The 16,902-nt window shown below is 37.3% G+C and overlaps 6 protein-coding genes across 6 annotated transcripts; 4 read left to right on the top strand and 2 right to left on the bottom strand.

Moving 5' to 3' along the window:
- Positions 1 to 97: 97 nt before the first annotated feature.
- On the top strand, positions 98 to 3,424 carry L201_006956 (uncharacterized protein; the record flags this gene model as incomplete). Its single annotated transcript, XM_066222667.1, has 10 exons — positions 98 to 166; positions 270 to 277; positions 389 to 479; positions 557 to 683; positions 787 to 924; positions 992 to 1,089; positions 1,178 to 1,289; positions 1,352 to 1,636; positions 1,692 to 1,875; positions 1,930 to 3,424. 10 exons carry the CDS (start codon positions 98 to 100, stop codon positions 3,422 to 3,424), a joined length of 2,607 nt encoding a protein of 868 aa, XP_066078764.1.
- Positions 3,425 to 4,184: 760 nt separating this feature from the next.
- L201_006957 (uncharacterized protein) lies at positions 4,185 to 6,688 on the top strand (the record flags this gene model as incomplete). Its single annotated transcript, XM_066222668.1, has 6 exons — positions 4,185 to 4,465; positions 4,587 to 5,397; positions 5,519 to 5,641; positions 5,738 to 6,019; positions 6,131 to 6,302; positions 6,435 to 6,688. 6 exons carry the CDS (start codon positions 4,185 to 4,187, stop codon positions 6,686 to 6,688), a joined length of 1,923 nt encoding a protein of 640 aa, XP_066078765.1.
- A 173-nt stretch (positions 6,689 to 6,861) lies between these two features.
- L201_006958 (uncharacterized protein) lies at positions 6,862 to 7,907 on the bottom strand (the record flags this gene model as incomplete). Its single annotated transcript, XM_066222669.1, has 3 exons — positions 6,862 to 7,053; positions 7,241 to 7,438; positions 7,497 to 7,907. The coding sequence occupies 3 exons, from the start codon at positions 7,905 to 7,907 to the stop codon at positions 6,862 to 6,864; spliced, it is 801 nt and encodes a 266-aa protein (XP_066078766.1).
- Positions 7,908 to 8,028: 121 nt separating this feature from the next.
- L201_006959 (uncharacterized protein) lies at positions 8,029 to 10,232 on the bottom strand (the record flags this gene model as incomplete). The annotated part of the gene is made up of 6 exons (XM_066222670.1): positions 8,029 to 8,151; positions 8,246 to 8,422; positions 8,490 to 8,592; positions 8,663 to 9,499; positions 9,580 to 10,031; positions 10,152 to 10,232. The coding sequence occupies 6 exons, from the start codon at positions 10,230 to 10,232 to the stop codon at positions 8,029 to 8,031; spliced, it is 1,773 nt and encodes a 590-aa protein (XP_066078767.1).
- A 952-nt stretch (positions 10,233 to 11,184) lies between these two features.
- On the top strand, positions 11,185 to 14,198 carry L201_006960 (uncharacterized protein; the record flags this gene model as incomplete). Its single annotated transcript, XM_066222671.1, has 7 exons — positions 11,185 to 11,307; positions 11,373 to 11,379; positions 11,467 to 11,848; positions 12,018 to 12,894; positions 13,029 to 13,748; positions 13,843 to 14,016; positions 14,097 to 14,198. 7 exons carry the CDS (start codon positions 11,185 to 11,187, stop codon positions 14,196 to 14,198), a joined length of 2,385 nt encoding a protein of 794 aa, XP_066078768.1.
- A 669-nt stretch (positions 14,199 to 14,867) lies between these two features.
- L201_006961 (uncharacterized protein) lies at positions 14,868 to 16,850 on the top strand (the record flags this gene model as incomplete). Its single annotated transcript, XM_066222672.1, has 4 exons — positions 14,868 to 15,071; positions 15,164 to 15,510; positions 15,594 to 16,235; positions 16,301 to 16,850. The coding sequence occupies 4 exons, from the start codon at positions 14,868 to 14,870 to the stop codon at positions 16,848 to 16,850; spliced, it is 1,743 nt and encodes a 580-aa protein (XP_066078769.1).
- Positions 16,851 to 16,902: the final 52 nt, after the last annotated feature.

Raw genomic sequence — 16,902 nt, forward strand, 5'->3', positions numbered from 1 at the left:
AGCATAAGAGATATTCGACTCGAAACATTCGCTGCAGAAAATCGTATTCAGCAGTAATTCATAACCCTTGGGATATCCTAAAAGAGAATTCTTCAGGATGTCGCATAATTTAGATAAGATAGTGAAATTGGCTTGTAAGCCTAAGAATGCACCACCTAAAGCGAAAGTGAGTAAACTTTTCACCTATCATTATTGCGTTCTGGGGAGCCAACCTTTAAGATGGATAATCGATTAGAGCTTAGACTGACCAACCTATTTTCTTTTAACAGTATATAGAGTATGTTATTTCCTCATATCTACCTGCTTTCTAACGGTATATACATACACTCATTGTATATATCTCAAGAAAGCACAAAGTACAGAACGTTGACAATGCTGTGATTCATAGGGTATTAATAGCAGCGACGTTTTCAGAGGATGGATCACTACAAGATATCGTTAGATCGCTTTCTCTTCGGTTGAGGGAGGCTAATGGAGTGGTAAGTACACTACAAATTATATCATTCATTGTACACGAATTCCACTTGCTGATATGAATCACGAATCTTCTACTTAGGTGGTATTCAAAGCTTTATTAACAATACATCAAATGATGAGATCAGGATCAACAGATTCTTTTTTAAGAGTATTATCGAGTCAAGATGTACTGAAATTAAGGAATGTTCACGGTCAGAATTGGGAAGGTTAGTCTTAAACGCCAAATCTGTCAATCAATATTCTCAAGCGGTTATTGGAGGAGACAAGGACGGTAACTGATATACTATGATATTTATGATATCGATATAGGATTCCAACCTCCTGCAAGTATGTCAGCATATGCAACATATTTAGATTCTAGAATAAAGAGCTTCAAGGAAATAAAACATGATTTAGTCAGTCTACAAACTGAATCAAATAGGAAAAGTGATGGATTATCAGCAAATTGTGAGCTATTGTACCTCTCGTATTGACGCAGAAATAACAGCTAAGAATCATGTCTTCGTATGAACAGCAAAAGCTAGAAAATTGAGGCATTTATCAGTAGATAAAGGTTTATTGAGAGAAGTCAAACACATCCAAAGGATTTTGGATAGTTTAATACAATGTAGAGTGAGTTGGTTCTGCTTTATCACAATCTTCAGAACATTCACGTAGTATGTGCGACTATATACAACTAGCTAACGACATCTACAATCAGTTTTACGATGATGATCTTCGAGACGAAAATACGGTTTTAGCATTTAGAATGTTGGTCAAGGATTTATTGATTTTGTTCCAAGCCGGTAATGAGGGAGTCTGTAATATTCTTGGTAAGCTTACACTTTCATTCTCATTTACTGATTTGAGTTTTTAAGCTGACTTTGGCTCGCAGAACACTATTTCGAGATGTCAAAAATCGATGCAACCGAATCATTTGACATATACAAATCCTTTATCAAGCAAACCGACCGCGTAGTAGATTACCTCGGTGTAGCGAGAAAGTTAAATCACGTCGTCAACGTACCCGTACCTAACCTCAAACATGCTCCAACCGGATTAGTAAAAGCTTTGGAAGAATACTTGAATGATCCAAACTTTGAGAACAACAGATTAGAGTATAAGAAGAGTTTAGGAGTAGTCGAGGGTGGCAGTTCGGCAAGAGACCCATCTCCTGCAGGTAAGTCACGTATTGGTTGTATCAAAGCAAAATGGCGTACTGATATACAATGCAGCACGTAACCCTTCTCCTGCAAAAGAAAGCAAACCCGCAGCATCCTCTTCATCTGCCCCAGCGGCTCCGCCATCTTCACCTCCACCAGCTTCTGCTCCTCCAGGTGCATCTCAGAAGATCCAAGATTTCTTCGATAGTATACAGACTGAACAGCAACCTACTATGTTTGGTGGTCCCGCTCAACAGTAAGCTGATTCCTTTCGAGAACTACGACAATGTAGCTGATGATCTATATGCAGGATGAATTATAATCAAATGTCCATCAATGGTCAGCAATTCAACCCTTTCCGACAATCGATGATGATGCCTCAAAAAACCGGTTTCATGCAACCCCAAATGACTGGATTTCCTATGCAACAACCAATTCAACAACAACAACCTTTCATGCAGCCTCAGCAAACAGGTGCAATGGCATTTGGTGGAGGTGGTCAAGGACAATCTTTATTCGGTCAATCGACCGGCCAACCATTCATGCAGCCCCAGCAAACGGGATTCATGCAACCCCAACCACAGATGCCTCAGCAAACCGGTTTCCTACAACCTCAAGCTACAGGTGCAAATCCTTTCAGACAAAGTATGATGCTCAATACATCAATGGCAGGACCAAGTGGAGCGATGTCTCAACCTGCCTCGCCATTTGGTAATCACCAATTGAACAGTCAACCCACTGGATCCGCATCAAATGCATTTGGCGGTGGTGGCAATAGCGGTGTCAATGGATTTGGACAAATACAAAGACCCGGCTCAACACCCGTAATTGGTACAAACCCTTCAGAACCTAAACCACTTACAGCTCAAGTCACCGGTTCCAAAAACCCCTTCGCGCCCGCTGGAGGTGTTCCACCACCTGTCCCGCAAATACCCAAAGGTCAAACCATGAACGAGTTATTAATGGGAAGTATGAATCGACATCCACTCAACGCAAATTCACCTTGGGGTCAATCGAATGGTCAACAACCACAACAGTCACAACAACCACAACAACAACAGAATCAGAGTAATGGTGGATCAGCAATGTCAGATATTGCATCAGCCTTCACATATGATGGATCGAAATCGAATCAAAATACCAATAGCGGTAATGACTTCTTATCACAATTTGGCTCATTAGGCGTGAACAATGGTGCTTCATCACCTTCGTCCAATACCACAAATCCATTATCACAATTTGGCTCTTCAATATCCTCACAACCTACTGGTATAACATCAATATCCTCTCAAGCTACTGGTACTACGGGGTCAAGTGGATTCCTGCAACCTCAACCAACGGGTTATGGAGGTAGTACAATCAAACCATTTAAACCTACAAGTTCATTCGGTTCACAATTATTGGAATCACTACCTACTATACCAGAACCTACTGGTACTCCGACTAAATCGCCTGGCGCCGGTAACCCTAGTAATGGATTACAAAGTCAATCTACAGGATATCCATTTACGACTTCCTCTTCCCTGAATAGTAATTCCACAGGAGGTTTCCAACAACAGAGTTTAAGTCCTCAAATGACTGGTGCACCAAATCCTTTTAGACAATCTACCTTTGGTGGTTTAAATACCCAAAATACAGGTGCTTTCGGTAACGCATTTGGCAATTCACCTTTCTCAGGTCAACAAGGTATGCCTCAACAACAACAGCAACAAGGAGGAATGAATCAATTTGGTATGTTTGGTCAAAATAATGGACAAATGGCAGGTGGTGCAGGTAATACAGGTGGCCAAGGTAGTTTAATATAATGATCTGAATATAGATGAGAAATGCTTGCTGCATAATAACTTCGGGTTTACTAGTATGGTAGGTGAATCAATCAATGATGTAAATTAAATATTTGACTTGAATGATAATAATGGATTTATAGTTATAGTAGTATATAGGAATGATATGCAAAAAATCAAATGCTTTCTAAGATACAGATCATCACAACCAATCGAGATTCACATTGCCCGAACGCATTGATCGCTGGTAAGGTATATCTAAGGAATAAAATGATCCGCACTTTCTTAGTGTGTGTGTGTGTGTGTGTGTGTGCTTACGGCGCATTGATCGTTAATCTAATCGTTTCAAAGGCATCTGAATACTACAAAATTTGATTTTACCATCAAAATGCAAATCACATGTCTATCAATTCCATTGAATTTTTATAGAACAACTAACTGTCGAGACACTATTCTTTTACTGTGTTGTTTCACTTATTGTTAATATATTATATTTTAGCTTCATATCTTGGAATTCATTGACGCAAGACCAGCGATACCATACAAGTGATCAGTCATCAAGGCATAATATATATATATTGTTTCTTTTCTTCGAGAAAATGATCAGGTCTAATCAAAATGTATATCCTCAATCATCGATTTTATTCAAGGACTATAAATTCCACATCTTTACACCATTTGATCCGCCAACGATAACAGATCCATCATATTCGTATCGAATTCGGACGAAGATTAATGACATAAAGTAGGAATATAATTGTGAGTTTTTTTGTTTGAAAATATGACATTTCAAAAAGATACTGTAAGCTCAAATAAATCGATATTTTTGCAGTCAAATAGTGGTACGATAATACAAGAATTAAGTAATCCAAATATCGATTTCATCTTGATTAATCACCAAAAACAACAACAACTTTCTTTATTGGAGAATGATTTAAGGATATTATATGAACAGACCGATAAAAGGACTATCATCCTAAATTCAGATTGGTTAGATCATTGTATAAGGTGGAACTTGCTTTTAGGTGAAGACTCAAATTGGATGGGATGTAGAATTCTGGGGTAAGTACAATTATTATACATTATCTTTCATTAACATATTTGACACTTACGCTTTATGTAAGCTTGGGTTTGTCAGTAATAAACTTATTTACTCATGTTTTTTATCTTGTTAACAATGTAGTACACCTTCTTTACCTCTATTTAATCCCGATCCAGTTCAAGATAAACCTCCTCAAAAAGTAACGAAGATTGACAATACATCCAATGCTACTGAAACAATCAATCTTGACAACAATCAGGATCCACTAAATCCTACGAATATTCCACTAATTGATACAAGTACACCAAATTTACAGACAGGAATAGAACACGAACTTTCGTCATGTTCACTTTCACCCTCGACTAGCAAACCTACAAATGAAGTCAAAACACCTACAACTCCCTCAGCTTCCCATCAACCTCAACCTCAACCTCAACCTCAAGCTGACGATATACAGCATTTGTCAAGGTATATCAAATCCAACAAAGAGAATGATCGAAATACTGAATTACTGGAAACGTTGTCTCATACTCAGGAGATATTAAGATGTTTTGGTGTCTTGCTCCATGGCCAAGCTATCAAGTCATCATCATCATCGCCACCATCGCCACCACCACCACCGCCAACGGGAAGTCTACAAGAGTTAAGAATCATAGATGAAAAAGCCGACCACGATAAACTATCAAGTCAGGAGATTACTTCAAGCTTGACTTCAATAGGCGGAGTCTCCTTGGAAGTTGATGTCTATCCTAACCATGTGGACGAGATTAATGCGGACAGTCAGACGAAGAAAGACCAAGTTGATATTGGCGAAGGCGAAGGTTCGATGCCGGTGGAGATATTAGATGATACTTTTTCAGATTTTGGATCCATTTTCGATTCTGATTGGGAATGTGAGGTAGACAAAGATATCAACGTAGATGTGGACAAGGTCATGGACATTGATGAGACCGTAAGTCAATTTGTCACTATTTACTATACATCATTCTTTACGACATATCATCCTTTACGATACATGATTCCTCGCTTTCAAGGGATTCTTTGCTGATTTGTCGAATTATGACACTGAATAGCCTGTAGTGCAGCAGGATATACCTGTACAAAATATGGAAAGGTTATTTTACAACACTACAACAGATCAACCTTTAAGACTGTATACTTATGGGTTGACTCAAAGTCTAATACAACAGATCAAGGTAAGTTAGTTACGATATTACATATTTACCCATTTTGTCTCAACTAACCTTCGTATATTGTGAGACATGCGCTGATTTGTTGAGATTATTGGGTAGAAACACGGTGGTATATCAATGAAAGACACTCAAAAATCCGATATAATTTTGTTTCCCCGAAAATCAAAGTATATCAATCGGACACCAAGATCTGCTGAAGAACATCTGTTACTTAATCAAGCGTTTGAAAGATCTCAAGAAGTACTTTCATCAATGTGGATATCAGGATCTATATCTGCAAAGAGACTATTACCTAAAGATTGGTATTCCATACAGTTAGAAGGTGATTTATCCATGTTATCGGCTCAAAGGGAAGCTGCTGTACAAGCAGATAGAAAAAGGGTAAGCGTTATCGATTGTTACTTTCCTTTCATTCACCCAAATGCGAGACTTTGTAATGGACATTGGAAAGCTGATCATCCAATCATCCAACCTATGTTTTCGTTGCAACAGCATGAATCGGACGAAAAAGCCATACAGCAAGGTAGGAAAATGAAACGAGATCGTATAAGACAAGATATACGTTTGACTTCCAAAAGGCTACAAGATAGTAAAGGAAATATGCAGGCTGAAGATATATTGAAAAGTATGGAAGTCGAGTATATTGAAAAGTATGGAAGTCGAGGTAAGTCGTGATGTGCTAGACCTAAATGTGCAGTACTTATTAACCTGATCAAAAACTGAAAATATCAGATACCTTATCGCAATTGGAGATCATTTTACAGTAAATATCGTAAACATATCAAACATTTATTAGATCAAGCTGAAAGATATCAAGACGAAAAGCTTGATAATCAAAAAACAGAAGCGGACATGGATTTAGAACATGATGGAGGAGCACACACTAGTCGGAAGCTCACTAAGAAAAGAGGTCCAGGTGAAGATCTCAAGATCTCGCTTGAGGATATGAACGAGGGACAAGCGAAATCGAGATGGGTAGGAGGTCAACCTGTAGTATTGGCACTTGGACCAGAAATCCCATCTGACGAAGAGTGGGAGTTGACTTTTTGAGATATTGAATTTGTATTTGTACAGTAGCTTCGTGTTCAAGGTGAATATGTGATTATGTAGTAGTTGTACAGTACATGACACAGCATTGTTACATCGCACTTCTGTAAAATTGCCCTATGCCCTCAGCTAAATGAAGTAAAAATGTTTCCGATTATAAATTACAAGAGTAAAAATCAAGGTTTGTATGAACAACCTTCATCATCATCATCACTTTCTAACTCATCAATTTCCATTTCTTCTCCAACTCCTCCTCTTTCTGAGATCAATTCATTTTGATCTGGATAAACATAATTTGATTCTTTGAATTTATCTAATATCTTTGAACGATGTCTATAGAAGAATTCCACCCATTTTCTTTCCGGACGCTAATAGTATATCAACGAAAGAAAAAAAAAAAAAAAAGGGAAAACAAACAATTTCTCATGTAAGCGAACAATACTCCTTGGTACTACCAGGGAATTGGCACACATTTCATCACAGTTTACCAAATGACAAAATCACATAGAAATTTGTATGTATAGGTTAAAGGAAAAAAAATCACAAGTTACTTACTTTGATATCCAATTCTCTCAAAAATTTACTTCTTATACATTTCTTAGGATTCCAATCCTTCATTTCTTCTACTAGGATAGTCACTAAATTATCAGTTTCTTTCACCTGTTTAGAAGTTCGAGATGATGGTGATGATGATATCAATGGTAACGATGAAGATGGTGATGTGGTGGAAGATTTTAACAATTTGTTGACAGGCTAACATCATTGTTAATCAGTACTACAAGATATGATTATTGCGATTTGTAAAACTTACATCACTGATTTTTGACGATTGTATGGGTTTTGGTAGTATCGTGTTTGATATTGATGAATCGCTCAAGATGGATTTTAATCCTTTCGTTTCATGACTTATCTTTGTTATCTTTTTCAGTTCAGTTGCACGCTGTGAAGAAGACGTTGATCTTGCTTGAGGCACAATAGGTAGACGATCCTTGATAGATATAACTCTTGGTTTTTCAGGTTCTGGGGAATCGATTCTTCTTATTTGCTTTTTCACTTTTACAGGTTTAATTTCCTTTATGAATATTATACTATCATCATCATCGTCATCATCATCATCATCGTGATCGATATCCTCCTTATTTTCGATTTTTTTCTCTTGATATTCAGCAATTGAGTTAATCTCTTCCTTGGAGTCCATTTTTGTTAAAGGTGGTTCTACCATGACTGCAGGTGACGATGATTGTTTGATTATTATGTATTTATCTTCCGGTAATAAACATTGTAATTTTAAACAATCTTCAATATATTCAGATGATAATACCAATTGCCATCCACCTCTATTTTCACACTTGATCCATAATTGAAGATTCAACCTCATTCAGTGTTACCCTGGAATTAGGTGATCCATGTCTTGGGAAAATAATGGTTTGAGCATATTCAATTGGAATTAGAATTCCTCCACTAGTCTAATATATCAAAAAAGACAGTCACAATTAGTGTACACCTCTTTTTCAAGTTACAAACTGGTATAGGACGCCCTAGATGAAATCACTAACTAACCTTGATACAAAATTCAGTTGTGAAGTGGTTTTCATGAACATGAAATGTCATATGTCTACCTCTATCAAGGAATACTTTGTTTACTTGACCTAGACTCAGCGTTCCAGGACAAGTATTGTTGGTTACAATGGAAGACTTCCTTGATTTATCGTCGTTGACCGCTTGGAGATCGTTTCCCTACAGTTCGAGGTGTAAGCGAATTCCATGGTGGCTGAATCGTGGGTCATAATGGAGGTAGACTCACCGCCTTTATTGGACTTGTATTGCTATTAGATTTTGATGCTAGAGCGGGCTTGATATCAGGATGTGAGAGCGGTAAAATTGGCTTCCGCTCTAGTTTCGCTTGACTGCCGCATTGCATTTGGATGTCTTATGTCAGCATTCTCTCATGATGCCTCGGTGATAATATAGACTCACGATTTCTCATCTGCAACACTAACCCTTGAGCTACTATCCACCTTTCCCGTCGATATATCCACCTTGAGCCGTTTCGCTGCATGTCTAGGATCACCCGGCACTGACGGACTAATTCTCTTCTTGCTGATCTCTGGTTTAGCCACAAGACTGGCTGAGGTTCTAGGTTTTATGGGTGTATATGGGGTGTAATGCGCTTCTATCTGCTTTCTCGTTTGAATAGGCTTTGGTTCTTCTCTTGATAACGCGACTTTGGCATCTCCCGCTTCATGAGTTTGTTGAACACCTCTGCGCGGTTGTGATGTTTGCGATTGATACAAAGTGTGGATCGTCCCTACAGGTTCCCGTTCCGCCGTTACTGATATACACTTCGGCTCGACATCAACAAATTTAACTTTTTTAGGCTCTTTCAATTCCGCTAGTACAGCTGAAGGCGATTTTTCAGCTTTCGCAAGATTTGTCCAACGATTGACCTTTTTAGTTAAATCCGGAATTTCATTCCTTTTATCTCGCAATATTTGAGCAGACGGACTGTTAAGCTGAGCGATGGGCTTGATAGAATTAGGTTGGAGATCGTCTCTCAGAACGAGAGGTGCTTTGTTCAATCTGACATATTGCATTTTTGTAAGTGGGAGATAAAATTCTTTTGATCTAGGCTGATATGCTTTGGAACTGCCTGATAGTGTTGGTATTGGGGGGTGCGATCTCATTGCTGATCCCGAGCTCAGTGATCGAGCGAAATCTAAATGTTCTTGTGATTTACCTTGACCACCCATCTCAATCGGTTGAATCGCCATTGGATTTGATAAATAAGGATTTGAAGGAGAGATTACACGACCTCTGCATAGTGACATACGGAAATCAGCTCAAGATCGATTATAAGTAGTACTCTTTACAAGGGTAATGTTTTTTCTGCATACCTGATCAAATGTCCAGCCCAATCTCGTTCTTCACCTAATAATTCCCCTACTTCTAAACATTCAAGTATCCAATCAAACCTTAGAATTGGCTTAATTATCCTTTGCCGATACTCATTCCTCGCGATTCCTTCCTCTCCTTTTACTGTACTTGTACTACTATCTACATTGTCGAGCTTTCGAATGACTGATTGATTAAATCTTTCCTCAATGACCTCATTATTTCTATCAAGATGTTGATCAAAATAAACGACTAATTTGGGTATATTCCAATCTTTAATTAAGGTTAATTGATCATTTGAAATATGATGATAAACGGTCTTTAAACTGTCATCAAAAATATTCACTATACTTGAATAGTTTGAATCTATCCTTTTATATTCTTTATCAGGTGGAACTAAAATATGTGTAACTTTATCATCACTTGGTGAATTTATTATTGAACCTCCATTTTCCTATACATTAATTGAATTTCATTGCCATCAGAACTTGCGCACTTTGTTAATAGTCAACTTATCACATGTTTAATGATAAATTTGGTAAATTAGTCGAAAAGTGTTTGTGTTTTAACTCACTAAGATTCCGTCTTTCGCAACCATTTCTAATCTACCTTCACCCATATAATTCGTTTTTGCATCATGCACATAGAACACCATATTATCGAAAATACCCCTCCCATGCGGTTGTGTGGTGTTTTGGAACATATCTGAAAACCGACAAAGTTCTTAGTTTCTGAACCTGGTGGACCACTTCCAGCAGTTATGGACAGCTCGTTAAACAAAACCTCGCTATTGGAGTAGGGCTCATTAGTACTGTGAACCAGAAAGGATCAGAAAATCAAAAGATATGTTGAACACATCTTCATTTATAGGTGGATGTTTTGATGATTCTGTCCTCCACTGCATCATTATTGGGTATACTACTGTACATCCTCTACTCTGCAATTTACCGCTTAGCTGATCGTTCGTAGAGTCAATAAAAATTGAACCGGCGGTAAAAAAGGGGTGAAGAGGTCGTGTTGTATCAAAAACGTTGAAAGTGCATTGTTCTCTGTTTCTGTTTGAGTTGATTGTGGGTTTGTGTACTGTTTGAAATGGCCAAGGCAGAGAACCAAACAAAGGGAAAAGGAGAGAGAGACAGCAGAATGTTTCAGATTCGTCTACTCTACAACTCATTCCAACCCTATCAAGAACGGATCTTTTTCCTGTTATAATAAGTGCTTATTGTTCGAATGAAACCCTGAATGATATAGCCTTACACGATATCCCCGATGATACCTCAATAGCTTTCATGAGATCCGAGCTGATTTTTAAAGCCAGGTTTTAACAACGTTAGTGAAGGTTTGGATGCTTGTTTCATATGGTAGCAGCAATACTCAGTAGTGTATATAGACAGCGAATACTTTCTCCAACAAAACAATCGACTGTGTACATAAGCAAGAGCATGATGTTTTCAGCGATAAACAAATTTGTGTCAATAATCTGTTAATACATCCGGATCAAATGTCAAATTGTATATAAAACGCACGGCATTGTTATAGGTTTAGCGAACAAGGTGTTTTTTGGTGCATATTCAGGTTTGAATGTTGCAGAAGATTCACAGGCAAAGATGATGACTGTGACGGATAATAGACCTGGCTTGTTCCGTGGTATGGTGTTTTATCTACATGTGGAAGGTACAAAGTATAAAGGAAACGGGAATTTACAGAATTGGGTGACGGATGAGATCATTGTGAGTTTAAAAGGGATATTGCAGATTAAAATTGAGTTGCTGACCTTCTGATCCTTTCATCTTAGTCTAAAGGTGGTGAAATAGGATTTTCACCTGGAGATTCAAGAGTTACACATATTTTAGTGCCACCAGATAAAGAATGACAACAACGTGATGAAGAAAAATCAAGTTTAGTATTTCTGAAAAGTTCAGGTTTTGGTCTAGGATCTTCATCATATAGACCAATAATAAATCCTGAATCAAAATATTTTTGTGATGGATCACAAACACCAATACCATTACCTTTATCAAGAAGAAATGAATCCAATGATTTTGAATATTATCAAAATTTAAGAGAAATTGATATGAAACAAAGAGATTTAAATAATTCATGGGATATTCCAAGTTTAATTGAACATTTTGCTGAATGTATAAATGAAAATTTACAATTAATTCAATCAACAATTAAACCTGTTTTAAGAATGTGGTGGATTATAAAATGTTCAAAATCAAATTTTATTTTAGATCAAAATTGTAATGAGTGGTCAGGTCAAATTCTGAGGTGTGTATCATTTCAATCTTCAGATCATATGTAGTCGGAACCCTTTGTGATCATCAAATGTCGACTAAAATCGATTCTCATTCATATCGTATTCGAAATTATATAAAGGGGAATCTTTGATCTTTACCTTTAGACTGTTTATGCTAATATACCAATTCTCATTCCTTAGAGGAAAAGTATGGAGTGAACCAAGCTTTTCAGTACCTAGATTCCCAAAACATGGAACTATGACACCTCGAGGAAACACAACTCCAATCCCTATCCCGATTCGTGGGAATATCACTCCTATCCCCACACCTATACGAGGAAACATGACGCCTATACCTACGCCAATAAGAGGTAATTCAACTCCAATACCTACACCTATACGAGCTATAGAAATGTCAGGGTCAATGAGATCACAAGAACATCTTGATTTTGCTAGATCACAAAGAACTGGATTTTTCTCTTCACTTGAATCAAATCAAGCAGGTCCAAGTAAAAGTAAAAGTAAATTGAGTTCAAGCTATCAACCTAGATCTGCCTCTTCTTCTTCTTTCATAACAGCATCAGGACCTCAAACTCCTATTCCTGTTGAACCGAGACAACGAAGTGGTTCAGATAGTCCTATATATATTGGAAGTACAAGTATGAATGGAGAAACTATTCCATCAACATTTCATGAAAATTTATTTATTATGCCTGATATCACAAATTCACCAGATTCATCAACAGCTTTAACGCTATCTTCGGATGTACGCAACCCTATCGCTCATGGTAATCATACTGAACAACTTTTAATTATCGACGACCTCGAGCCTGAACCACCACAAAGACAAGTAACAACACAAACAGAGCAGTCAGAATCTGTAACACCTATAAGCCCCGTTTCCCTTCGTGGTTCTTTACCTGCATCCTCTCGTAAAGACCCAGTTTCCGAAACACCTTCAAATACCTTTTCGAATAGACGCAAATCGTTAGAGGTCAATCATATATTTAGTAATCAAGGTATACCGATGACTTTTTGGGTACATGGTGGAAACTATACAACTGAATTTTGTATCCAGGTAAGTTAAATCATACAGCTCTTATTCCCCCTTTGTGTGATCTAGACCAGGGGGACCGCGTCCTTACTTATTTATCATCCATAAAAGCTAATATATGATTTGATTTGATTTGACTTGATTTTCTCTTTCGATAGACTGGAGGTGGTAAAGTATGTTCAAGAGAAGCTGCTCAAATTTTGATATTCCCCACGAGAAATGGTCAAACAAATGATACACTGACTGAAGAAGAAGAAATCATTTTAGATCAAGTTGAATTGGAAGGGTGGCAAACAATCATATCATCAAAATGGATTGAAGATTGTTTGAAACGTAAAGAGTTTATACCTTTGAATCAATACAAAAACATTAAATCAACTTCAAATCCACTTAGTAAAAGGAAACGATCATGTCAGATTGAAAGAAACTCTGAAGATAATTCAAGTAGTTTAGATGAACATGATCAAATTGATGATTTACTTGATTTCCAAGATCATTCAGTGGTTCCTCAACCTCAGACATATAATCTACAGAATGAAGCAGAAAAAGAAAAAGATGATCATGAACAAGACGATGACGATGACGATGACGATGACGATGACGATGATATTGTTTGTTTGGGTTTCGTAAGAAAGGAAGATAATGTCATCAACCAACCTCAAAAACAGGTTGTAGAACCGCAAAGCACAAACGAAATTCAGAAAGTACAATCTACTGAAATACCACCAGTATCCCCATGGCTATCATCAGCTACAAACAGTCGCGTCAGGCAATCAAGTGATCAATTTGATACTGATGCACGATCAGCAAACAAACGTGTGAAAATCATAAACAGTCACGAAACGACGGTTTTTCCAGACCCAGCTCCTTTATCATCTGTAAGTCGGAATCTGAATAAGTCAAGTTGACAAAGTAGATCCGTTGCATACGGTAGATACTGATATGTATGGTGACTCTCCTTTTACTGTTCAGGCCCAAACTTCACCTCAACGTGCTATCAAAACCGAATCTGAGAAATCTCAAATTCGGGTCCATACACAATGTCATGATGTCTTTGACGATATACCAATCTTGGTCGAAGCTATGAAATCATGGGATCCGAATGTATGTTCAAGAGCTTCATTCCTGAAAGAGTTTAGAAATCAAGTGAGTGCAATTCAATCCTGAATGAAAATATAATTAGTTGTGTGTTCAGATCTATTCTGAACTGACAGTGATTTCATCAGTATAATCACAGAGATTGGGTTACTTTCTTCAGGCGACATAAAGTAAAAATATTAGATAAATTTAGAATGATGGGTTATGAATATCCTGGTCAAGATGATTAGTGATAGACCTTTCCACCTCATACAAAAACTAAAAATAGTAGTCACAAATAATGGTTTTTTAGTTGTACAATCATTAACTCTTCTATCCGGCAGGTTTCATTCACTACACTCACATTGTTGTATGCATATATATGTTGCGAGTATAAAAGTTCTTGTTTGATGTAAATGTAGATGAGTGATGAGGTGATTGAAGCAAGGTAAGTGAATCTCCTTTACGCATATTATGAAGATTGTATTCATAAAAACGCTGACAAATACATTATAGATATCGTTCACCTCGACTCTTCAACGAGTTGCGTCGTTATGGCTGATCTGATACCATGGCAAATATCGCAATTAATCACAACCTGCTTTGATGTGACGTTGATATCCGCATACATACTGATTGCATACCTTTCAATTACCGAGAATGGGTAAATAAAGTTTGGGTCTAACTGTTTCATCAAATAATGTCAAATTCAGTTACCATCAAATCGTTATCACCATAATACCTTTGAAAACTATGTTATGCTTCTTTCAACTCTCACATATTGTGGTATTGTTTATTCATCGTCAATTGGTAAGTATAAATTATTAAAAAGCATCAACACTGTCGATAAGAGTAAAACCTCATCCTTATCTATATTCATCTTACTGTTAATTACAAGACTACATCTTTCAAAGGCAAACATGGCAAATATATATAAACCACCCTCTTCAATCAAAAATCGAGATACCCCGTTAACGGATTTACCCATTCATAGTAATTCAGTCAAGAATGCGAATCTATTTTATGGAATCAGATTCTATATTCAACCATATTGTTCTTATCATTCAAAAGGTAAACCGAAAATTCCAAAACAATGTGATGAATTGATCGAATTAGTTACTTCTGTAAGTTCAGAAATTTCCTCGCAGTACAACTTGTGTTGTATGGGCTAATTCCAATTCCTTACATCGCTCGATATAATGAATGAACAATGAAGCGTGGAGGTAAAATTTCATATTCACCGCTTGATCCATCAGTAACATATATTATACTTTATCCAACTTTATCACCTAATGAAAGCATAAAAAATGATATTATACCTATAAAACAATATAAAGATGAAAACAAATTGCCTTATGAATGGTTAAACAAATATGGTTGGGCAACACATAGTTTAATATTACAGTTCGGTGAGATAATAAATTATGATGGTATTATAATGGCTCAAGACGAAAAATGGTGCAACAGTCAAAAAGTCGTTTTGAAGAAAAGTTGGTTATTTGATTGTATAGAAAAGGATGAAATATTGGATGACTCGGTTGATTGGAACGGATGGAGAGTTAGGTGTGTATGAGGGCATGAAGCATTATTTTATGATTACAAAACAAATGAACAAACAATAATGGTCTTGATTATGAATCCAACAGAGGTAGATACCGAGATGCGCCAATATATCACCCTCCTTCCCATCCTCAAATGCCTAGATCAATCATCAACCCCAATATATCTCCTTCAACGACCCATCCAACCTTATTGAAACCCTATGCAGTCTCCTCAACTCATAACAGTTGCCGAAGAATCACAGCCAACGAGATCAGATCAACGTATGCACCGAGTACTTCCGATACGCCTGTCAGATTACCTCGTTTGACATGGGCAACAAGAGTCGAATCAAGAGAGATCAAGGGATTTGATTATCTTTATTTACCTATCACAATTGATCAGATCAACGCTGAAATACCGACTAGCCAGGATGCGATAGTGGAACACGGAATTGCATCACACCAAGAACATGACACCCAGATCAATAACATCGATAGGAATACTGTTTTTAGATACGCAACAAACGTTGGTAAAAAACCTGACAAACAATCAAGTAAAGCAAAAGCTCGAAAAGTTAGTTTTGCATTGGACTTGGTGAAAGAAGAGGAGGATGCCAAGGTAGATCAAGACAACGCGCACTATAGTGGAGATAGTGATCTCGATTGTTTGGATTCTGATTGGGAGGATCAAGAGGATGTTGATAATGAAGAAAGTGACAAAATGAGTGTTATGCCTTCTGTCCAAGCGTAAGTTGAATGGGTTATATCTGAAATATGTTGATGTCACACATGCTGAATGTTATACGATCTAGCCAATTCATTGTTCCGCCTGTGGAACATGCATGGAGATCACTCAAAACCCTTCCTTCTCAATTATCCATTCTTCCCATCGAACCTGAAGTCAGAGATTTACAATTACCACCGACACCCATATCAGCCATTCCGAAGGTATTGGCTGAAAGTCGAGCTTTCCCTTTACCTGATGTTATCGATACACCTCATGAAAACAATGACGCAGAACAATCGGAAAGTAGAAAATCTGTAAATCGTTTACCTTCATTCAAGAAAAGGAAACTGTCTCCTACAATCGACGATATCCCTGCATCGCTGCCAACCAACAATAGTGGCAAAGAGACGGCTAAAACAAAGAAACGTAAACCAACAGGCGATGAAGCATGTAGGATCTTAGCAAGAGCACTACTCAACAAAAAAGAAGATCAATGTAAGAAAGATATTTATGTACTATTAGAGAGTGAATATGAAGGTAGGGTATGGAATAGTTGGAGAAGTTTTTATTCCAAGAATGAAGATGAGATTCTGAAGGTTCAGAAAAGGATTCAGAATGCATCAAGAAACGACTAAGTATGGTTGCTCAATTTTATTTTGTTCTCGGAAAACTGTTCATACCTTTAAA

This window comes from Kwoniella dendrophila, chromosome 9 (assembly GCF_036810415.1).
Source record: "Kwoniella dendrophila CBS 6074 chromosome 9, complete sequence".
NCBI classification, from domain to species: Eukaryota; Fungi; Basidiomycota; class Tremellomycetes; order Tremellales; family Cryptococcaceae; genus Kwoniella; species Kwoniella dendrophila.